This window comes from Rhipicephalus sanguineus, chromosome 7, assembly GCF_013339695.2.
Source record: "Rhipicephalus sanguineus isolate Rsan-2018 chromosome 7, BIME_Rsan_1.4, whole genome shotgun sequence".
In the NCBI taxonomy this organism is placed as follows: domain Eukaryota; kingdom Metazoa; phylum Arthropoda; class Arachnida; order Ixodida; family Ixodidae; genus Rhipicephalus; species Rhipicephalus sanguineus.
Genome location: NC_051182.1, coordinates 108,392,754 through 108,410,161, shown reverse-complemented (window position 1 = coordinate 108,410,161; position 17,408 = coordinate 108,392,754). Strand labels below are relative to the sequence as shown.

Genomic DNA, 17,408 nt, shown 5'->3' with positions numbered 1-17,408 from the left:
ACGGAGTTGTTGTCCTAGCATGTCTGGCCGTCAGTGAGCCATCAATAAAATTTTCTCCTGCTGAAATTGATTTCGTGACGGACGTCACATAGACGGGGCCTAGTCCACTATCCCTTTCCACATGCTCTTTGAATTTTTATGTATATCTACTATGCATAAATAATAAAAAGAGTTGAATTTTGCACTCGTTCTATTAAACTGTGTCCTGTTTCTTTGTAGTCTCTCCTTGGTAGCGCTTTCCTACCGAAGCGCATCGCCAAGCCAGGGAAAGTTATATAATTCACAAATAAGAGGTGGATTCTGCAAGACTGCTAGGTGGCCTGAAATCACGGTTCCAAAGAGACTTACCCCCATATTCTAGAACGTCTCTTCGCTGAACGCTCCACCTTGAAAGTCGGTGGGAGAGCCGTCTCGAGGCAGAACAAATCACTGCATATCAGCGATAATCTGCAGCGATTCTGGAGAAGCGCGGCGTCATTTTCACTCGAGCCGCGGCACTGTGTTCACCTACGTCAAGTGAAGGACGAAATTCGAGTCGAGGCTTGTTTAAGAATACGGGGGTTAGGGCTGTCCGCAGGAAAACGACGAGCAGCAACATAATTTAGCAAGTATTACAACTGACCAAGCTTAGAGGCAAATATGTGCGTTTAGAAATGTATGCTTGGTAACGGCTCCATAAGGTTGTTATGCTGCTCCAGAAACAATTCTTAGCTGCTCCAGAAGCTGCGCCGAAGTGCATTCGGGCGATCGCATAACTGGCGCTGTATTTCATCGTGTTGCCGCACAAGCTCAGTTCTGCTTGCCTTTCATAAACCAGTGCTTTTCGTCGCCTGCAGTGACTATTGCAACTTTCTGGCATTTTATTTAACCCTCAGTTTTACTTGCATTTTTGTGCGTGTAACTGCGCTATACAGTGGTCCAAATAGTGCCACATTGTAGAATGCGTTCTTTATTTCTTGATTGTTTTCTATTGCCGCTTTACTGCATGAAAGAGGTCCAATAGATCCTTTCATAAACGCAACTTTACGCATCGGTTTACCAACGTCTAGCATCCAGTCGATTACTATGGAAAAAGTTCCCATGCAGCATTTCACAATACTGTATGGCCGCATGTTTCGGGGAAAAGGCAGCTTTCAGCTAATGCTTGCACTCCCTTGTCAGTCAACCCTCGTCAGTCAACCCTCGTCAGTCAGCCCTCGTCTTCTGTTTTGACACGATGGGAAGGCAGTCACGAAATACTATATGTTCTAATGTCTTATACATTAGACAGAGATCAAAGTGCGGGCTCCACGGTGGTCTAGTCGTGGTGGTTCTCGCCTGCTGACCCGAAGGTCACGGGATCGAATCCCGGCCGTGCCGGCCGCATTTTCTATGGAGTGAAAAATGCTTGAGGCCCGTCCACTTAAATTTAGGTGCACTTTAAAGAACTCAAGATGGTCGAAAATTCTGAAGCCCTCCACTATGGCGTCCCTCATGAACATATCGCGGTTTTGGACGTTAAACCCCAACATTTAATATTATTATTATTATTATTATTATTATTATTATTATTATTATTATTATTATTATTATTATTATTATTATTATTATTATTACAGGCAATTTAGGCAATGACCTGGTAAAACCTATGGAGTACACTGGCGTAGCTGCCGTCTATTCTTGCCGGGACGCAAAAACTAATAATACTCTATTTCCCGCAGATTCGGTTACCGATAGGAAGCGGCGTAGCCTGAAATTTTTTTCGGGGGGGGGGGGGGAGCACCTCCTTGATCTGACGTGGAGGTCGGGCAGGCAAATGTGATCGAGTGTCATTTTGGCTCTGTATGCCATGGCAAAAAAAAATCGGCAGATCCCACGCGGTGTAGGAATCGATGCAATGCGAAGCAGCCAGCAAATAGCTGCATACATCGTCTTGTTTGTCATTGAGGCTCATGAAGTCATTCATGCCGTGACATCTAGTTCTCTATATATCGCGAGATTGTCATACATGCATGCGTGTACAATCTGGTATATGCCATGCTAATGAAACATATATTCCGCTACATATATACGATGCGTGACCTGCTATTTATGTTCGGCACTCCTGTCATGCAATACCAATTTAGGTATATAACCAGTTAACAAAATGGCAGCGAGTGCACCATGAGCGTGGTGTCTAAATCATACCTACATGACATGCATGCCATGATTTTTCTGTTACCACCTGTTATTTATGTTCGCCAAACAGACGGCGCCCAATACCAATTTTGGTCTATATCAAGCTAGCAAAACGGCCGCCAGCGAACCATGAGCGTGGCACGTAAGTCATACTGTGCATGACACGCGTGTCATGATTTTCATGTTACCACCGGTGAATTGTGTTTGTCACACAGTCACGTCGCGCGATACCAATTTTGGTATATAGCAAACTAATGAAACGGCCGCAAGAGCACCAAAACTGTGGCATGTAAATCAAGTCGTTCATGACATGGATATCATGATTTTCATGTTATGACCTGTCATTTATGTTCGTCATGAAGTCATGCTTCGCCATACCAATTTTGGTGTAAATCGTTTTAACGAAACGGCCAGGAGAGCACGAAGTCGTAGGCGGCTAGATAGATAGATAGATAGATAGATAGATAGATAGATAGATAGATAGATAGATAGATAGATAGATAGATAGATAGATAGATAGATAGATAGATAGATAGACAGACAGACAGACAGACAGACAGACAGACAGACAGACAGACAGACAGACAGACAGACAGACAGACAGACAGACAGACAGACAGACAGACAGACAGACAGACAGACAGACAGACAGATAGATAGATAGATAGATAGATAGATAGATAGATAGATAGATAGATAGATAGATAGATAGATAGATAGATAGATAGATAGATACGCTCAAAGTCGCAGAAGTTCGCTAAGAAATGCTTCGCATTTAAAAAAAAATTCGGGGGGGGGGGGCACGGGCCCGGTGTGCCCCCCCCCTCCTGGCTACGCCACTGCTGATAGAATGTTTGAGGCCATTATGTTGCTGCGCAACCTCGCATGGGTGACCTTAAGGAAGAGATCACGTCAGTCCGCAATTATAGTATTACGGAGGGCTTCCGCAATATCTAACGGACAAACGGAGAAAAGGTACCGTCCTACGAGTGCGTCTTCTTTACTTCCTATTCCTCCTCGTCTCCTCTTTTACCTTTCTCGGGATTTCCTCACCCTCGGCCTCGCTGCATGTTTCCGGTGCGACTTTTCGACCAGTGTGGTTGACGAAAGCGCCTGCGATTCGGTGCGCTCTAGAAGGCAGGCTTCGAGGAAATACGACCTGCTGCCGACTCGTTCATGGATGATGGCCACAGATCACAGAATCCGTGGCATCACCTAAAGGCGACCGGCATCCTATGTCCAGTGGGCGAACGTGCGAATTTTCACACAACCCTAATGCGCATATGTGATCTCTAGCGCGTCTAATAGGAAGATGTGGGCCGTGATCAAACACAAACAATGTCTCTAAACAATGAAATATGCCTTTAAACCGCCCGTTAGAAATGTAGAATAATCAAATAATCGATTCAAACATCACATCGAAATCAATTAATCGACCAAAGGATAAATCGACCAACGATTAACGGTTAATCAATTGAAAATTTCAATCGACCATCCCTACGTACAGCAGGCTTGTCACTCTCGCCTTCTCGACTGTGTCGTCACGAAATGTGCAAGGTATACCATGGGGACTTTAGTGCTGCTGCTGTTACAGCAATTGAAACTACGAAAGGTAACCTTGAAGCGGTACGGAGTTATTTAGTGCCCCGCAGCTTATACCCCTGTCACACTGGAGGTGTTTGTGTCATTAGGTTCGAGTGTCATTCGGCGCAACGAATGCCATTCGATCCGTGGCGGTGCTACACAGGAAAAAGTAATGTCATTCGTTCATGATATCAATGTCGATAATTCAGAAAAAAATATGGCTGGAAAAGATGAGGAAGGTAAATGTAGAGTGGCATGAAAGCGAAGTTCTTTATTTCAAAAGGCATGTAGGAAGTCGCATCGCTAGATCAACACGGATAAAAATTTCATATCGCAGGATATCTGGCCACCATAAGCCAAGACGACGCTTAGCCAGTAGCCACAGCCGATAGAATGGCTGACATGGCAGTACCGCTATTCTAGGCACTGTAGTACCGCTGAACGACGACGCTAAGCTGCAGCAAGTAAAACATTTAGTTGCTTTGTACTTAGCGTTGCAAGGAACGCGCATAAGCCAGAAGAAGAGATTTGACGGAAACTCAGAGCGCTCCGCGTTTGTTCGCTTTCAAAACGCGGTCTCGCACGCATCCATGCGGGAAAACAGCTTTCAACGGAACTGCGCACAATTGTCTTATGAGAGCAAACATCTACACCTCGGTCCGGTGCGCTCGTGGAGTCCATTCCATCGCTGCAGATACACATGCACGCAGGCGTCTATTTGTTACATTATGGCCGACAGTGCCGGCGGCCAGACGCCACTGAGGTGGAGAGTAAAAACATTTTGCGACAGTCTTCCGTACACCTGTGCTCGTTAAAATCACAGACGCCTTTAAAAAAGCAACATTATTAGCGTGTTTGCACGAATGCGTGTCGAATTGAGAATACTAAATGACACATTTTAAGTAGTCTCTGGTGTAGAGACTATACATTCGGTTCGACTTCGACAGCGAATGTGTTTTTCGAACTCATTGGGATTGCTTAAGTCATTCGTGTCTAATGACATTAAATATCACTGTGTAGCAGCCGCATAATGTCATTAGATGCGAATGTCATTTCATTCGAATGACATTAAAACGTCCAGTGTGACAGGGGTATTACACAGTGTCGAACACAGTTTATGAAAGGTTGAGCGTGCGTGGCACCGCGCATGATGGCGCGAGGATTTCACGAACGCGCTTACAAGATTCTCCTTCAAGAGCTCTATAGTTCGATGTTAGTTCTACGTCTTTGGCTTTGTGCCATTCCCCTTCTTGTTATCATCATGGAGACATCGTGCACTGTTCCACAGGCTCTCTCTTGTGTTCGGCACTGTCCAAAGCTTAGGTGAGTCGTTCCTCACATCCTCGCTGATGTTATCGTCGGCCGCTGAAAAACAAAAATTTGTGCGACATAATATATGGTTCACTGTTGTGAGCAGAACGCGGAACTGCTGCATTGTGCATGCGGCGGCGTTCGTGGCTGCTGAGCGCGCTCTCACGACGTTGCTGATACTTCTACGAATATTGGCATGGAACGCGGGACTCAGAGTGGGGCCCAAGGGAGCCAGGATGACAACCACGTTCAGGTGACTACAAGCAACGTTTTCTAAAGATAGTGGCATCCCGCAAAATCGAGGAGTTGTTTTCTACCCAGCTGTAGCCATGAAGTCTCCCAGCGAAAGAAGGGAGTATAACCCAGCGCATGTTGCTGGCTTCTTCTTCTTCCTACAGATTCTAACGGAGTATCTTGTTGAAACGTGTGATGTAACAGAGCCCGACGCTAATACCAATCTTCGCTCTCGCACTAAAAGTAGAGGAGAGGGTGTTGACATAACTCCCCTACAGAGCCGATTTACGCGTGAGAATTTCTTAACTTCTTTTGTGTGCGTTTGTGTATTTTATGATGCATGTCACCTGAGTGCGGCGCGCGTCCCTGGCCAACACACATTTACATGTAACCGCACTCATCGACTTCGCTATTTTTTTTTTTCAAAATGCAGACGAGACGTTAGCTAACCTTTATTGTTATAACGGCGGATGGAACGCGTGCGCTGCAGGCATAGGTGACAGTTCACAAGAACTCCCTGGCCAGTGGTACGGCATATCGAAAATCGCACGGTCCCGTATACATTTGGCCAAGACGGATCTATGACGACGGCCATCTCCTTCTTTTCCTTCTATTTCTTCAATGCCTATTGGCTTGATCCTTCCGCCTGCTCTGCAGACCCAAAGGTCGCGGGTTCGATCTCGTCCGTGGCGGTCGCATTTCGGTGGAGACAAAATGGTAGAGACCGGTGCATTGTGCGATATCAATGCACGTCAAAGAACACGAGATGGTCGAAATTTCCGGTGCCCTCCACTTCAGCGTACCTCATAGTCATATCCCGCTTTTGCGCGTAATACCCCAGATACTAATATGATCACTGCGCCTGCCCTCCATGAAGCTGTTGCACCTCATGGGATGTTGCACAACCTGCGGGATTGGCCAATCTTTGACCGAGCGACAATGGTATGTCTTGACGTAATCGCGTTACGTCATATCGTGTAGCGTCATCATGACGTCATCTGCGATCACACGTGTTTGAACCATTCGTGTTGACGCCGATGCTGACAGTCACAGTGTGTGTTCCATGTGGCGTCTAAAGCTTTGGCGCTATTAAAAAGGCGTGGTCTCTTGTATCTAAATGCAAAACTTCAGCGTGAGCGGGAACGCCTGGTCGATCGTTCCGTTCGTGCGTTTGTAATTAGCCGCACAGCGCTTCTGGAAGTCCCACGCGCTTCGAGCGAAACTCTGGAGGCCTGTGGCAGTGAAACTCGCATGCCGGCGTTCGTGTCCCTGGTGCATTCCTTGGGTTAACGTTGCGTTTCGTGCGCTCCCGAAGCGGATCCATGAGGCCACGTAAAAAGAAGCGCGTTGTTGATATCTACCCCGCCAGGCGCCCCACCAATCGCAGCTTCTCACAGTATATCAATGAAAACAACCAGTTAACCTTAAATATCCTCACAGTTGCCTTTATCCTTTATCGTACGTAAAGATAGGATGTTATACATTATATCCAATATAACTATTAGCTTCCACCAGAATCGTCGATGGCTACGATTTGCAATACCGCTGCAGCAGAGCTGTTATGCTGGAAGTTGGCTGTGTGTCATAGAAAGAAAATTATCGTGGTCATGAACCGGGAAGCGTTCCATTTGTCCTCTTCGCCATTCCAGCGTACTGTTTTACTGTATGAAACCACATGGTTAGGCTCATCCCCGAAATTTGCTGTCCGCACGCCACTGACACAGCATCTCTCATCTTTCTACCGTTAGGCCGTAGTCCGGCCTAATGTTCCTAAATTTTTTATCCTTTAGCAGAATATCGGGGGCACTTTAGTCAGGTCCACTGCCGATCTAGAGAGCGCATGTCACAAGAAGTGACACACGGGCTATTAACTGAACGCAATGCACCAACTGCACCACGAACTATCCAGTCAAGGACGGACATCAGGTTGAGGGGTGCGCGTCACGTCCACATTTATTCCGTTTCTCTTTTATCGCCTGCTAGGCTGCGTGTTCTGGCACTGCCGTCCCATGTTGTAGCTTAAGCGTTATTTCGTAATTCGCCTGAAACTTTCCTTGAAACGATGCGGACACGCTGAAGGTACTCACACTTTTAGCATACTATACGTGTCTTCCACTCTGTTTTGCAGGTGCCTTCAGCTTCAGGTGACAGGAGGATTCCAGCTTTGGCAGTGGAGCCATTGAACCATAGCCAATTCGCCTACGTTCCTTCACCTATCTCGGAAGTTACTGCACCGGCGCCTGCCGAACACCAGAACATTTTCAGAAGGGCGCTGCAGGGTAAGGCCATGACGGCGCATATTTTTCACATACAAATGTTAGGGACCCACGTTAATTCTGCGACACATATTGTTGCAAGCATTTGTTAATATAGTTCAAGCAGAAAAACCAACACATCAAATGAGTCACGTTATATGTCGATCTAACACGTGTTTTCATGTAGAAGAAAGCCGTGGCAGAATTAAGCGCCTTAGCGGTGTTAGAAAATTCGCTGCCGTTCTTGAGCAGGCGCTTTTCCTGAAGCACAGCGGAGGTTTCCACTTAAAAATGTTCCTCTTCGATGACGTGGTGTTTCCCTTTTTGTATCGTTTTTATACAATTACAGCGTTTAAACGACACAAACACTAAATAGGACATCATTCTCCAGATTAAGGCTGATGCCTTTCTGAAGCAGCAGAATAAGCAATTTCAGCGAAAAAGAACGAAGTTATATATTGTACAGAACACAAATATTGAACCACATCTTCAATGACACGCATGTGGTATTACTGAAGCTGAAACAGATATTATAGAATATCCTTAATACACAACAATGCTTAAAGCAGTTATTAACAAGAAAAAACGCAGACAAACGCAGTTATATGTATGTATCTCATCTTCATCGAAGTACATTGGTAGTAATGCTTTGACCGTTACTTTTCAATCGAAGCCTAATCTGTCTCGGCACAATTCCATCACCATCCCCTCGTCAGGCTGACTACGCCCACTGCAGGGCAAAGGCATTTTCCGTGTTCCGCCAGTTAACCCTGTCCTGTGCTTTCTGTGGCCACGTTACACCCGCGAACTTCTTAATCTCATCTGCCCACCTAACCTCATCAACCTCTCGAGCGCTTGCCTTCTCTCTGAATCCTGTCTGTTACTCTTAATGACTAGCGGTTATCTCGCCTACGCGCTACATGCCATCTGAGTTATAATGAATTCACTTAAAACATTGCAGAGCCAAACACACTGAGTATGGACGACGTTCAAGTGCTGGCTGCTACAATTTGCCAGTCAGCCATCCAGAAGGTGAACTACGCCGTGCCAGCCGCAGAATTTTGTGTCACCATCATCAAGGTATGACGCACGTTAGTTATTTAGTACACTGTAATTTCATCATGCCATGCAGAAGTTCTGTACGGTATGACGCCAAATCACACCGTCACTTACTGAAGAAGGCTATTGGACCTTAGATAATCATCAGAAGGAACTGCTGCGGTGTATCCACAGAATACATCATACTTAGCATCAAGCACGCCAAATGTGCCAATACAACAGAATGCGCGCAACTCGAAAGCACGCTGACAAACATGCCCTAGTTGTCCAAGGAAAAGCTTAGGCGATGTCTCAAGTTCACAAGAATAGTGCACTGTAGCGCCTACGTAGTGAGTGAGTGTGTAACAACTTTATCAAAAGAAGGCTCGAGAGGTAAGGGAGGCTAAGCCACTTAGGTTGTACATATGGATGATGTCTTCAGCTCATTCCAGGGCGCATTTCAAATACATACAGCATATTACATTACGTTTATAACTCATGTTATTTACGTGAAGCATTCGTATATTTCTTTTACCCCTGTTTCACTTCCAGCGTTCGTAATTGTTTTTTAAACGTGATGTATTTCTTTCCTAACCATAGGCACATTCAACGGCCTATCTATCTATCTATCTATCTATCTATCTATCTATCTATCTATCTATCTATCTATCTATCTATCTATCTATCTATCTATCTATCTATCTATCTATCTATCTCATGGCGATTAAGCCGGAACAACAACGCGTGGCAGGGAAAGACCTTTGTTGATCTAACACGAAAGTGAATCGCGTCTTCACAGGAGTAGTGGATTGTTTATTGTATATTGATGTATGAGAGCTTTTACAATGTCTATTGGTGTTTGAGAGCTCTAGCACCATTCAACGTGGATGCACCTACGTTGACACCTAGTGGCCCATCTCCATACCGACGAGATGAAAAAGCACGTAATGAATACTGCTGATTCAAGGCGTCACCATCTGATGAACCAAACGCCAAAAAGTGCGATCCCCAGAAATAGGGTAACCTACGCCAGTGTCCATGCGTATACAAGAGAGCGCTTCATGAACGCGGCAGACAGAGCTCGTAGCTTCAGCCATGAACTCAAGAAGGTGTTTCGTTAGCCGCTGGTCTGTGTCTCGCTGCATTAAATCACTCAATGCGCGGCATTAGCCCGTCGACGTCATTATCTCTCTGTGACGCTTTTGAAGCAGTTTTATTAGCCAGTGCTACCGCAATCGAAGCAGTTGGCGGCGGAGAAAGACGTTGGTGCTTGTAGAAACTGCACTACCAAACGCCGTTGGTTCTTGTGGAAAATACACTACACAGGCACGACGCGAAAGGCAAAGCACCTACTGCGTCGTGACCAAATAAAATCATACCGTACGGCGTATTGCACCGGCCTAGAGTTTCCTACAATATTGCATTGAAAGCCTTCGTTGCAATGAAACTACTGAATCGCTCTCTGTCGACACTCGTTAGGGTCGTGACGCGCCACTTCCCTTGACGGCTTCTAGAAGGCGGCACCACAAAACCAACGAAGATCCTTGTGAGAGGGATCGTGTATGTTCGTCGGTGTCGCAATGGGTAGACTGCCAGGCCCCTGGCGTCGCGGTACGAGAGGTCGTGGGTTCAATTCTCACATCATCAAAATTCGCGAAAAGGTTTCTCCTGGTTGTTTGTCATTTGTTCGCGTACATTTTACCGACGTCACTTCCTCGACGAAAATGTCATCAGTGAAGTGTTGGTGGACCGCGCCTAAAACACTTTCGTTTGAAGAAACATATATTTGCTGTAATGTCCCCGAGTGTCAAATATATAAGTTATTTCCAGAAGACGCGCCTCACTAGAAATAAATGAGCATTGTCCAAACAGAAATTCCCACATTATCGGAGCACCAACGCTCCTTTACTTAAACCCGATGTGAGGACCGTTATACCAGGTGTTGAGACCGTCCCGTCTTCAATGTCAAACATCAGTACGGGAAACAAATAAAGACTGTTTTGTGAACTGAAATCTACGAACTACTTCAGGTCGTGCGTTCCAAGTGTGGTTCATCAAAATAAAGTCTTCCACGGGTAAAAACGCGTCGCAATATCGAATCATTGTGCGCAACGGAACACCGTGGTCCGTAAACACATGAACTTTGTGCATTATTGTATGAAATATTTGAGCAACCTTGCGTGGGTCATGTCCTTGCATAACATATATTTGCATGCCTTAACAACACGGTGTTAAGCACATGGTACACACGTTGCTGTAACACCGTCCTTCGCACTAACGTGTTCTTTCATTCTGCAACGCAAGCGCGGCGAGCGTACCCAGCTAGACTGGAGCGAGATGTTTCTGGATTACGTGCTGCTCTTCTGCCGCGAGCTGTTCAGCAGCCGAGACGAAATCTTGCGGCCATCCGACCAGCCCACCGTCCGCTCCCGTCGCTGGGTGGCCTACGTTAGCTTCCTCGCCGAACTTCTCGACGGACTCAGCGATGCGCAGGCTGAGAACATTGCCAGGCTTTCCCGTAGTGGCGGTGCCTACGCGGTCAAGGCGAGAAGCATGCTGGTGCTCTCCACTCTGATCTGCGTCAGCTGCCACACCATGTTGCAGCCGCCATCGCTTTACAATCCTACCGAGGTAATCCGATCATTATTACTATAAATAGTTGGTCCCAATAACAAGGAAAGTGGAGAGGAAATTATTTTTAAATTATTCGTGCTGTAGAAGTGACAAGAAATAGGACCAAACAGGCAGCTTCCCATCGAAGAGATATACCACTTTCTGAAATTGCACCTCCTTTTAACTTAATATTCCTACACCCTTGAGCCCTTATTTTTTTCTTTAGTGAGTGAAGTATGGTGTTCCCCTGAGATGATTTTTTCCATGAGATTTGCAATGAATCGAAATAGTTCTAGCCTTCATAAGAGCTCCGTAATAATATTCAGGTGCTTGGATGTTAATGCAATATGCTTCTGTAGTGCACTCCAGGATGTAAAATTTGCTGCTCCAGAGTGCTCCCAGATGCAAAATTATATGCTCCAAAGTGCTCCAATATGAAAATTTTTGCTGCTCCAAAGTGCTCCAAAACTGAAATTTTGCTGCTCCAAAAATTGCTCCAAATCAGAAGTCCTCGGTAGCATCACTGCAAATGTTTCACACGGTGAGCCTTGTTGTACGCTACCTCAGAAGCTAACATAAGCCAACAGCATTGCGGTCGTATGGCCGTCTCTACTTTTTTTTTGTTTGTTTCCCTTGTGTCTACCGGGTGTGCTCCGTCCAGAATAAAGTACTAGTGGAGGCTAATGAATTCTCGAGTAAGGCGGTGTGCATATGGCTAGCAAACCAGTGGCGACCACGAGTAAAAAGCTCGTGGTCATTGCGCGTAAGTAGTTCAGCCGACTGCGCGTGCAATTTACTTCTTTTTATTACTCTTAATTCATGCATGCGTGATGCTATTGCCCGATTACTCGTGCAAATAAGTTTTTTTTTTTCGTTCTTTGCTTGTGCGTGTCCGTTGTGCACGTTTTTACGCACGCACCAACATTCTCGAACTCTGTGACCGGAACTAGGCCGCGCTGATGCCGCTTGACACATGATTTTTTGCATTCTGTTGTTATCCCAGCACTTAGACAACGCTTAAAGATGGATAATCTCCATTCCGCACCACACTATAAAAGTTAAGTAGACTTCAAATGCCCTGCGTGGAAACGCGGCGGAAAAAACTACAGCATGTAGCAGACGCCCCTCGATTTCCGAGCGCGGAAAGCCCTCGGGACTGGCGCAGCAGTGGCGCGGCGCGGGAGTTCACCGCAAAAGGCCCACGCGGGAGCCGGCGCTTTGGATACTCCCCCTATTCTAGGTCACTCTAACACCGGCGGTTTCTGGTGGTGCCAACACGCGATTTAGACTTTGTAGACTGGGCGGGGCTCCTCGAACGGCGCTGCCTCCCTCCTCCGGAATGAAGCGAGTTGAGAGAGTAAATATTGTGATCGCTATATCTCCGGTCCTTCTTTAGCTTTTCGAAAAATTCTTTCGGCTATATATTTCTGGGAAGGGTCCGAATCATTACAGGTTGTTTTTCACGCCAAGCCCGAGGAGTGGTTCATGACCCCTTTAACTCTGTGTACTACAGTTACAGTACACAGAGTTCACAGAGTAGACAAGTTGCAGCGATGGCGTAGTGGTAGAGCATCAGCTTCGCATGCAAGAGGTCCGTGGTTCGAATCCCGGTGCCGGACAATTCCCAACCGGATTAAAAAAAAAAAGTCCGCGTGATGATGGAATTGTGAAAAAAAAAAAAGGCCTGGGGTGCAGCCTCACTGGCGACCACAGCCAGCAATGCACTCCCTCACCAGAGCAGGATTGGCCACCCTGGTGTAGTACTTGGCCACTACCTCCCACATGAATACACCAATTAACCCTCGGCCCTCAGTCCCCAGCGGCTGCGAAGCAACTGACCAAGGCGGCGGTCAGACCTGCGACGCAGCAGAGGGTGCTAAGAATCTCTGGGTACGGACAGGCCGCCATTGGAACCTGAATTTGGCTACGTATAACGCTAGAACTTTATCTAGTGAGGCGAGTCTAGCTGTACTATTCGAGGAATTAGAGGGTGTTAAATGGGATGTAATAGGGCTCAGTGAGGTTAGGAGGCCACAGGAGGCTTATACAGTGCTGAAGAACGGACACGTCCTATGCTATCGTGGCTTAGCTGACAGAAGAGAACTAGGAGTGGGGTTCCTTATTCATAAAGATATAGCTGGCAATATAGAGGAATACTATAGCATTAATGAGAGGGTGATATGTATCGTAATTAGGTTTAATAAGAGGTACAAGATGAAGGTGGTACAGGCCTACGCGCCTACATCCAGCCATGAGGATCAAATGGTTGAACGCTTCTACGAAGACGTAGAATCAGCAATGAGTAAGGTAAAGACACAGTATACTGTACTGATGGGCGACTTTAATGCAAAGGTAGGCAAGAAGCAGGCTGGAGATCATGCAGTTGGGGAATATGGCATCGGCTCTAGAAACGCCAGAGGGGAGTTACTAGTAGAGTTTGCAGAACGCAATAATTTACGCATCTTGAATACCTTCTACAGAAAACGGGCTACTCGTAAGTGGACGTGGAGGAGTCCTAATGGCGAAACTAAAAATGAAATAGACTTCATAATGTGCGGCCACCCGGGCATTGTTCAGGATGTGGAAGTAGTTAACAAGATCCGATGCAGTGACCATAGAATGGTAAGATCTAGAATTCAACTTGACGTGAGGAAGGAACGGCAGAAACTGATACGCAAGAAGCCGATTAATGAACTAGCTCTGAGAGGGAAAGTTCAGGAATTCAGAGTTTCACTTCAGAATAGGTACGCGGCTTTAACCGAGGAAACCGACCTTAGCGTTGACGCAATAAATGATAATCTGACTAGTATCATCAAGGAGTGTGCAGTGGAAGTCGGGGGTACAGTCGTTAGACAGGACACTGGTAAGCTATCCCAAGAGACGAAAAACCTCATTAAGAAACGTCGAGCTATGAAAGCCTCAAATGCAACAGACAAAATAGAGCTGGCGGAGCTTTCGAAGTTAATCAATAGGCGTAAAGTAGCCGACATAAGAAAGTATAATATGGAGAGAATTGAGCATGCTCTAAAGAACGGAAGAAGCCTCAAAGCTATGAAGACAAAACTGTGCATAGGCAAAAATCAGATGTATGCAATAAGGGACAAGGAAGGCAAGGTCACAAACAATATGGATAGAATAGTTGAGGTAGTGGAAGAGTTCTACAGGGATCTGTACAGCAGCCGAGGCATTCAGGATGATAACGTAAGAAGAAGTAATAGCGCAGAGGAATCTGACATCCCACCAGTATTGACAGGAGAAGTAAAGAAAGCCCTAAAGGGAATGCAAAGAGGCAAAGCAGCTGGTGAGGATCAGGTAACATCAGACCTGTTGAAAGACGGTGGAGAGATTATGTTAGAGAAACTGGCCACCCTGTATACGAAGTGCCTCTCGACGGGGAGGATACCAGAATCTTGGAAGAATGCCAACATCATCTTGGTCCATAAGAAAGGGGACGTCAAGGACCTGAAAAATTACAGGCCCATAAGCTTACTGTCCGTTGTCTACAAGCTATTTACAAAAGTAATTGCTAACAGAATTAACACAACATTAGAGTTCAATCAACCAAGGGACCAGGCAGGATTTCGTACAGGATTCTCAACAATAGACCATATTCATACTATCAATCAGGTGATAGAGAAATGCGCGGAATACAACCAACCCCTATACATAGCCTTCATAGATTACGAGAAGGCATTTGATTCGGTGGAGACATCAGCAGTCATGCAGGCACTGCGGAATCAAGGCATCGACGAAGCCTATATAAACATAATGGAAGAAATCTACAGCGGATCCACAGCCACTATAGTCCTCCATAAAGAAAGCGACAGAATCCCAATAAAGAAGGGCGTACGGCAGGGAGACACGATCTCTCCAATGTTATTCACCGCGTGTTTACAGGAGGTTTTCAGGGCCCTAGATTGGGAAGAGTTAGGGATAAGAGTTAATGGAGAGTATCTCAGTAACCTACGATTCGCTGACGACATTGCATTGATGAGTAACGCGGGAGACGAATTGCAGCTCATGATTACTGAACTGGATACGGAAAGTAGAAGAGTAGGTCTGAAAATTAATATGCAAAAAACTAAAGTAATGTGGAACAATCTTGGCAGAGAACATCGCTTTGCGATAGGTGGCGAGACACTGGAAGTTGTAAAGGAGTACGTCTACTTAGGACAGGTAGTAACCGCGGAGCCGAACCATGAGAGTGAAATAACTAGAAGAATAAGGATGGGTTGGGGCTCATTCGGCAAGCATTATCAAATCATGAATGGTAATCTACCACTATCCCTCAAGAGGAAGGTATATCACAGCTGCATCTTACCGGTACTTACCTACGGAGCAGAAACCTGGAGACTTACAAAGAGGGTTCAACTTAAATTGAGGACGACGCAGCGAGCGATGGAAAGGAAAATGATAGGTGTAACCTTAAGAGACAGGAAGAGAGCAGAGTGGGTCAGGGAACAAACGGGCGTTAAGGACATCATAGTTGAAATCAAGAAGAAGAAATGGATATGGGCCGGGCACGTAGCACGTCGGCAGGATAACCGGTGGTCATTAAGGGTAACTGACTGGATTCCAAGAGATGGCAAACGCGTGAGGGGGAGACAGAAAATTAGGTGGGTAGATGAGATTAAGAAGTTTGCAGGTATTACGTGGCAGCAGAAAGCACAGGACCGGGTTGATTGGCGGAACATGGGAGAGGCCTTTGCCCTGCAGTGGGCGTAGACAGGCTGATGATGATGATGATGATGACCTCCAAACTGCACGTCACATCTACGCTTTGCAAACATCGTTGCATTTTGGCATCTATTGCTCGCCTGAAACAGCGATGACACTATCCACAGAATATTTCTCCTCTCGGTAAATCCGGATAAAATATGATCGGGATTTCGAAAGCGTATGGTTAATTTGCCTCTATATATGCGGTGAAATACTTGGCACTCTCATATACGCAATGCAGGCCCTTACGACGCTTCACTCTACCAGAATGCTTTGAAACTGCGAATGTAAGTGCTCTTTTGAGTTATACCCTAGGTCATCAATACAGTGATCGATAAGCTCCGTGGTGACTGGTGACGCTTGAGGTGGCAATTATCGGGAAAGCAGTAGCGATCTTTTTGAAACATAAGTAAGACACCAACCGCAAGCGCATATGTAGTTTTATTCTTCGAAAATCTACTTCTTTGAGGGAATTGCAATGTAACGTAACGATAAGAAAGGTCACGTTGCAATTTTTCAAGTTATTTTAGTGTGCTGTCTTCTGACCGAATATTTCTCGTCTACGGTAGGGTTATGATTTGTGTGAAATTCTTACTAGCCGGCTGTCTTGTTTTCGGCAGTGGGCACATGAGTGGGAATGCTATATATCGGGTGCTGAGGCCTTAGCAATACATTAATTTGCGCCGCTTGAGCCAAGTTGTAAAAATAAGCTCACATCGCTGCTCTTTCAGATGGACTGCCTCAAGACGGCGCTCATCACTGCTGGCGCTGCCTTGGAGCGCGAGGCGCCGGAAAGACTGTCGGCTGTCATGCGCGAGATTCAGATCGCCTTAGATACGCAGCGCCTCCCGATCCGCTCCCGACAGGTTCTGCAGGAATTGATGGAGCTCAAAGCCTCAGGCTGGCAGCCGAGCCCTTCCGAGCAAACTTACGTGGCCACCGGTACAGACCGCTAGTGTGACAGAAAGTCCAACGGCTCCTAACATGCGGCATTCACTAGCGAGGATCTGTGTCGGTGTAGTTAGTGGGCGGCGCTGCAAAGTATGGAACCGTAAGGCCTCGCTTTCAGTCAGTGAAAGATGTCACGCAGAAACAAAGCCGAGCTCTGAGCCAAAATAAATGTTTTGGTGAGCCCCCTGCATCTATTTTAACTGTTATATTATTTATAAACACATTCCACGCGAATCACCGGCTTGGTCTTTAGGTTTACTGTAAAGTCCAAATGCGACAAGATATCATTTCACTACAGCTTGAAAGTTTGAGGCAGAAGGCGTGAGTGACAGTCGAATAGGATGGTCACTCCAGGCACGCAGTTTTCTTGCATAGTCAACACAGCGACGGGACTCAGGGTGAGCTGTGCGCGTGGTGTGCGCTTACGCGTCCAGCTATAGCTCTGCCACTTAATCTATCCACACAGTTGAGTTTAGAAGTCCCAAGCGCGGCCTATTCTGCAGTAGCTAATCTTCTGCGGGCGCAAAAACTCGATGGGCCAATCGG

The 17,408-nt window shown here is 46.2% G+C and overlaps 1 protein-coding gene across 1 annotated transcript; it reads left to right on the top strand.

The window, feature by feature from the left end:
- The first annotated feature begins 6,135 nt into the window (after positions 1-6,135).
- Positions 6,136-16,974, top strand: LOC119398915 (uncharacterized). The gene is made up of 5 exons (XM_049417470.1): positions 6,136-6,228; positions 7,415-7,565; positions 8,503-8,621; positions 10,884-11,210; positions 16,643-16,974. Exons 1-5 carry the CDS (start codon positions 6,136-6,138, stop codon positions 16,865-16,867), a joined length of 915 nt encoding a protein of 304 aa, XP_049273427.1. The 3' UTR covers positions 16,868-16,974.
- The last annotated feature ends 434 nt before the right edge of the window (positions 16,975-17,408 follow it).

Bases quoted from the DNA above. Each gene is read 5' to 3' on its own strand.
- LOC119398915 (XM_049417470.1), top strand. From the start codon at position 6,136: ATGATCACTGCGCCTGCCCTCCATGAAGCTGTTGCACCTCATGGGATG. The intron at 6,229-7,414 runs GTATGTCTTGAC...TCTGTTTTGCAG, and splicing joins TCTTTGACCGAGCGACAATG to GTGCCTTCAGCTTCAGGTGA. The intron at 8,622-10,883 runs GTATGACGCACG...CTGCAACGCAAG, and splicing joins TTTGTGTCACCATCATCAAG to CGCGGCGAGCGTACCCAGCT.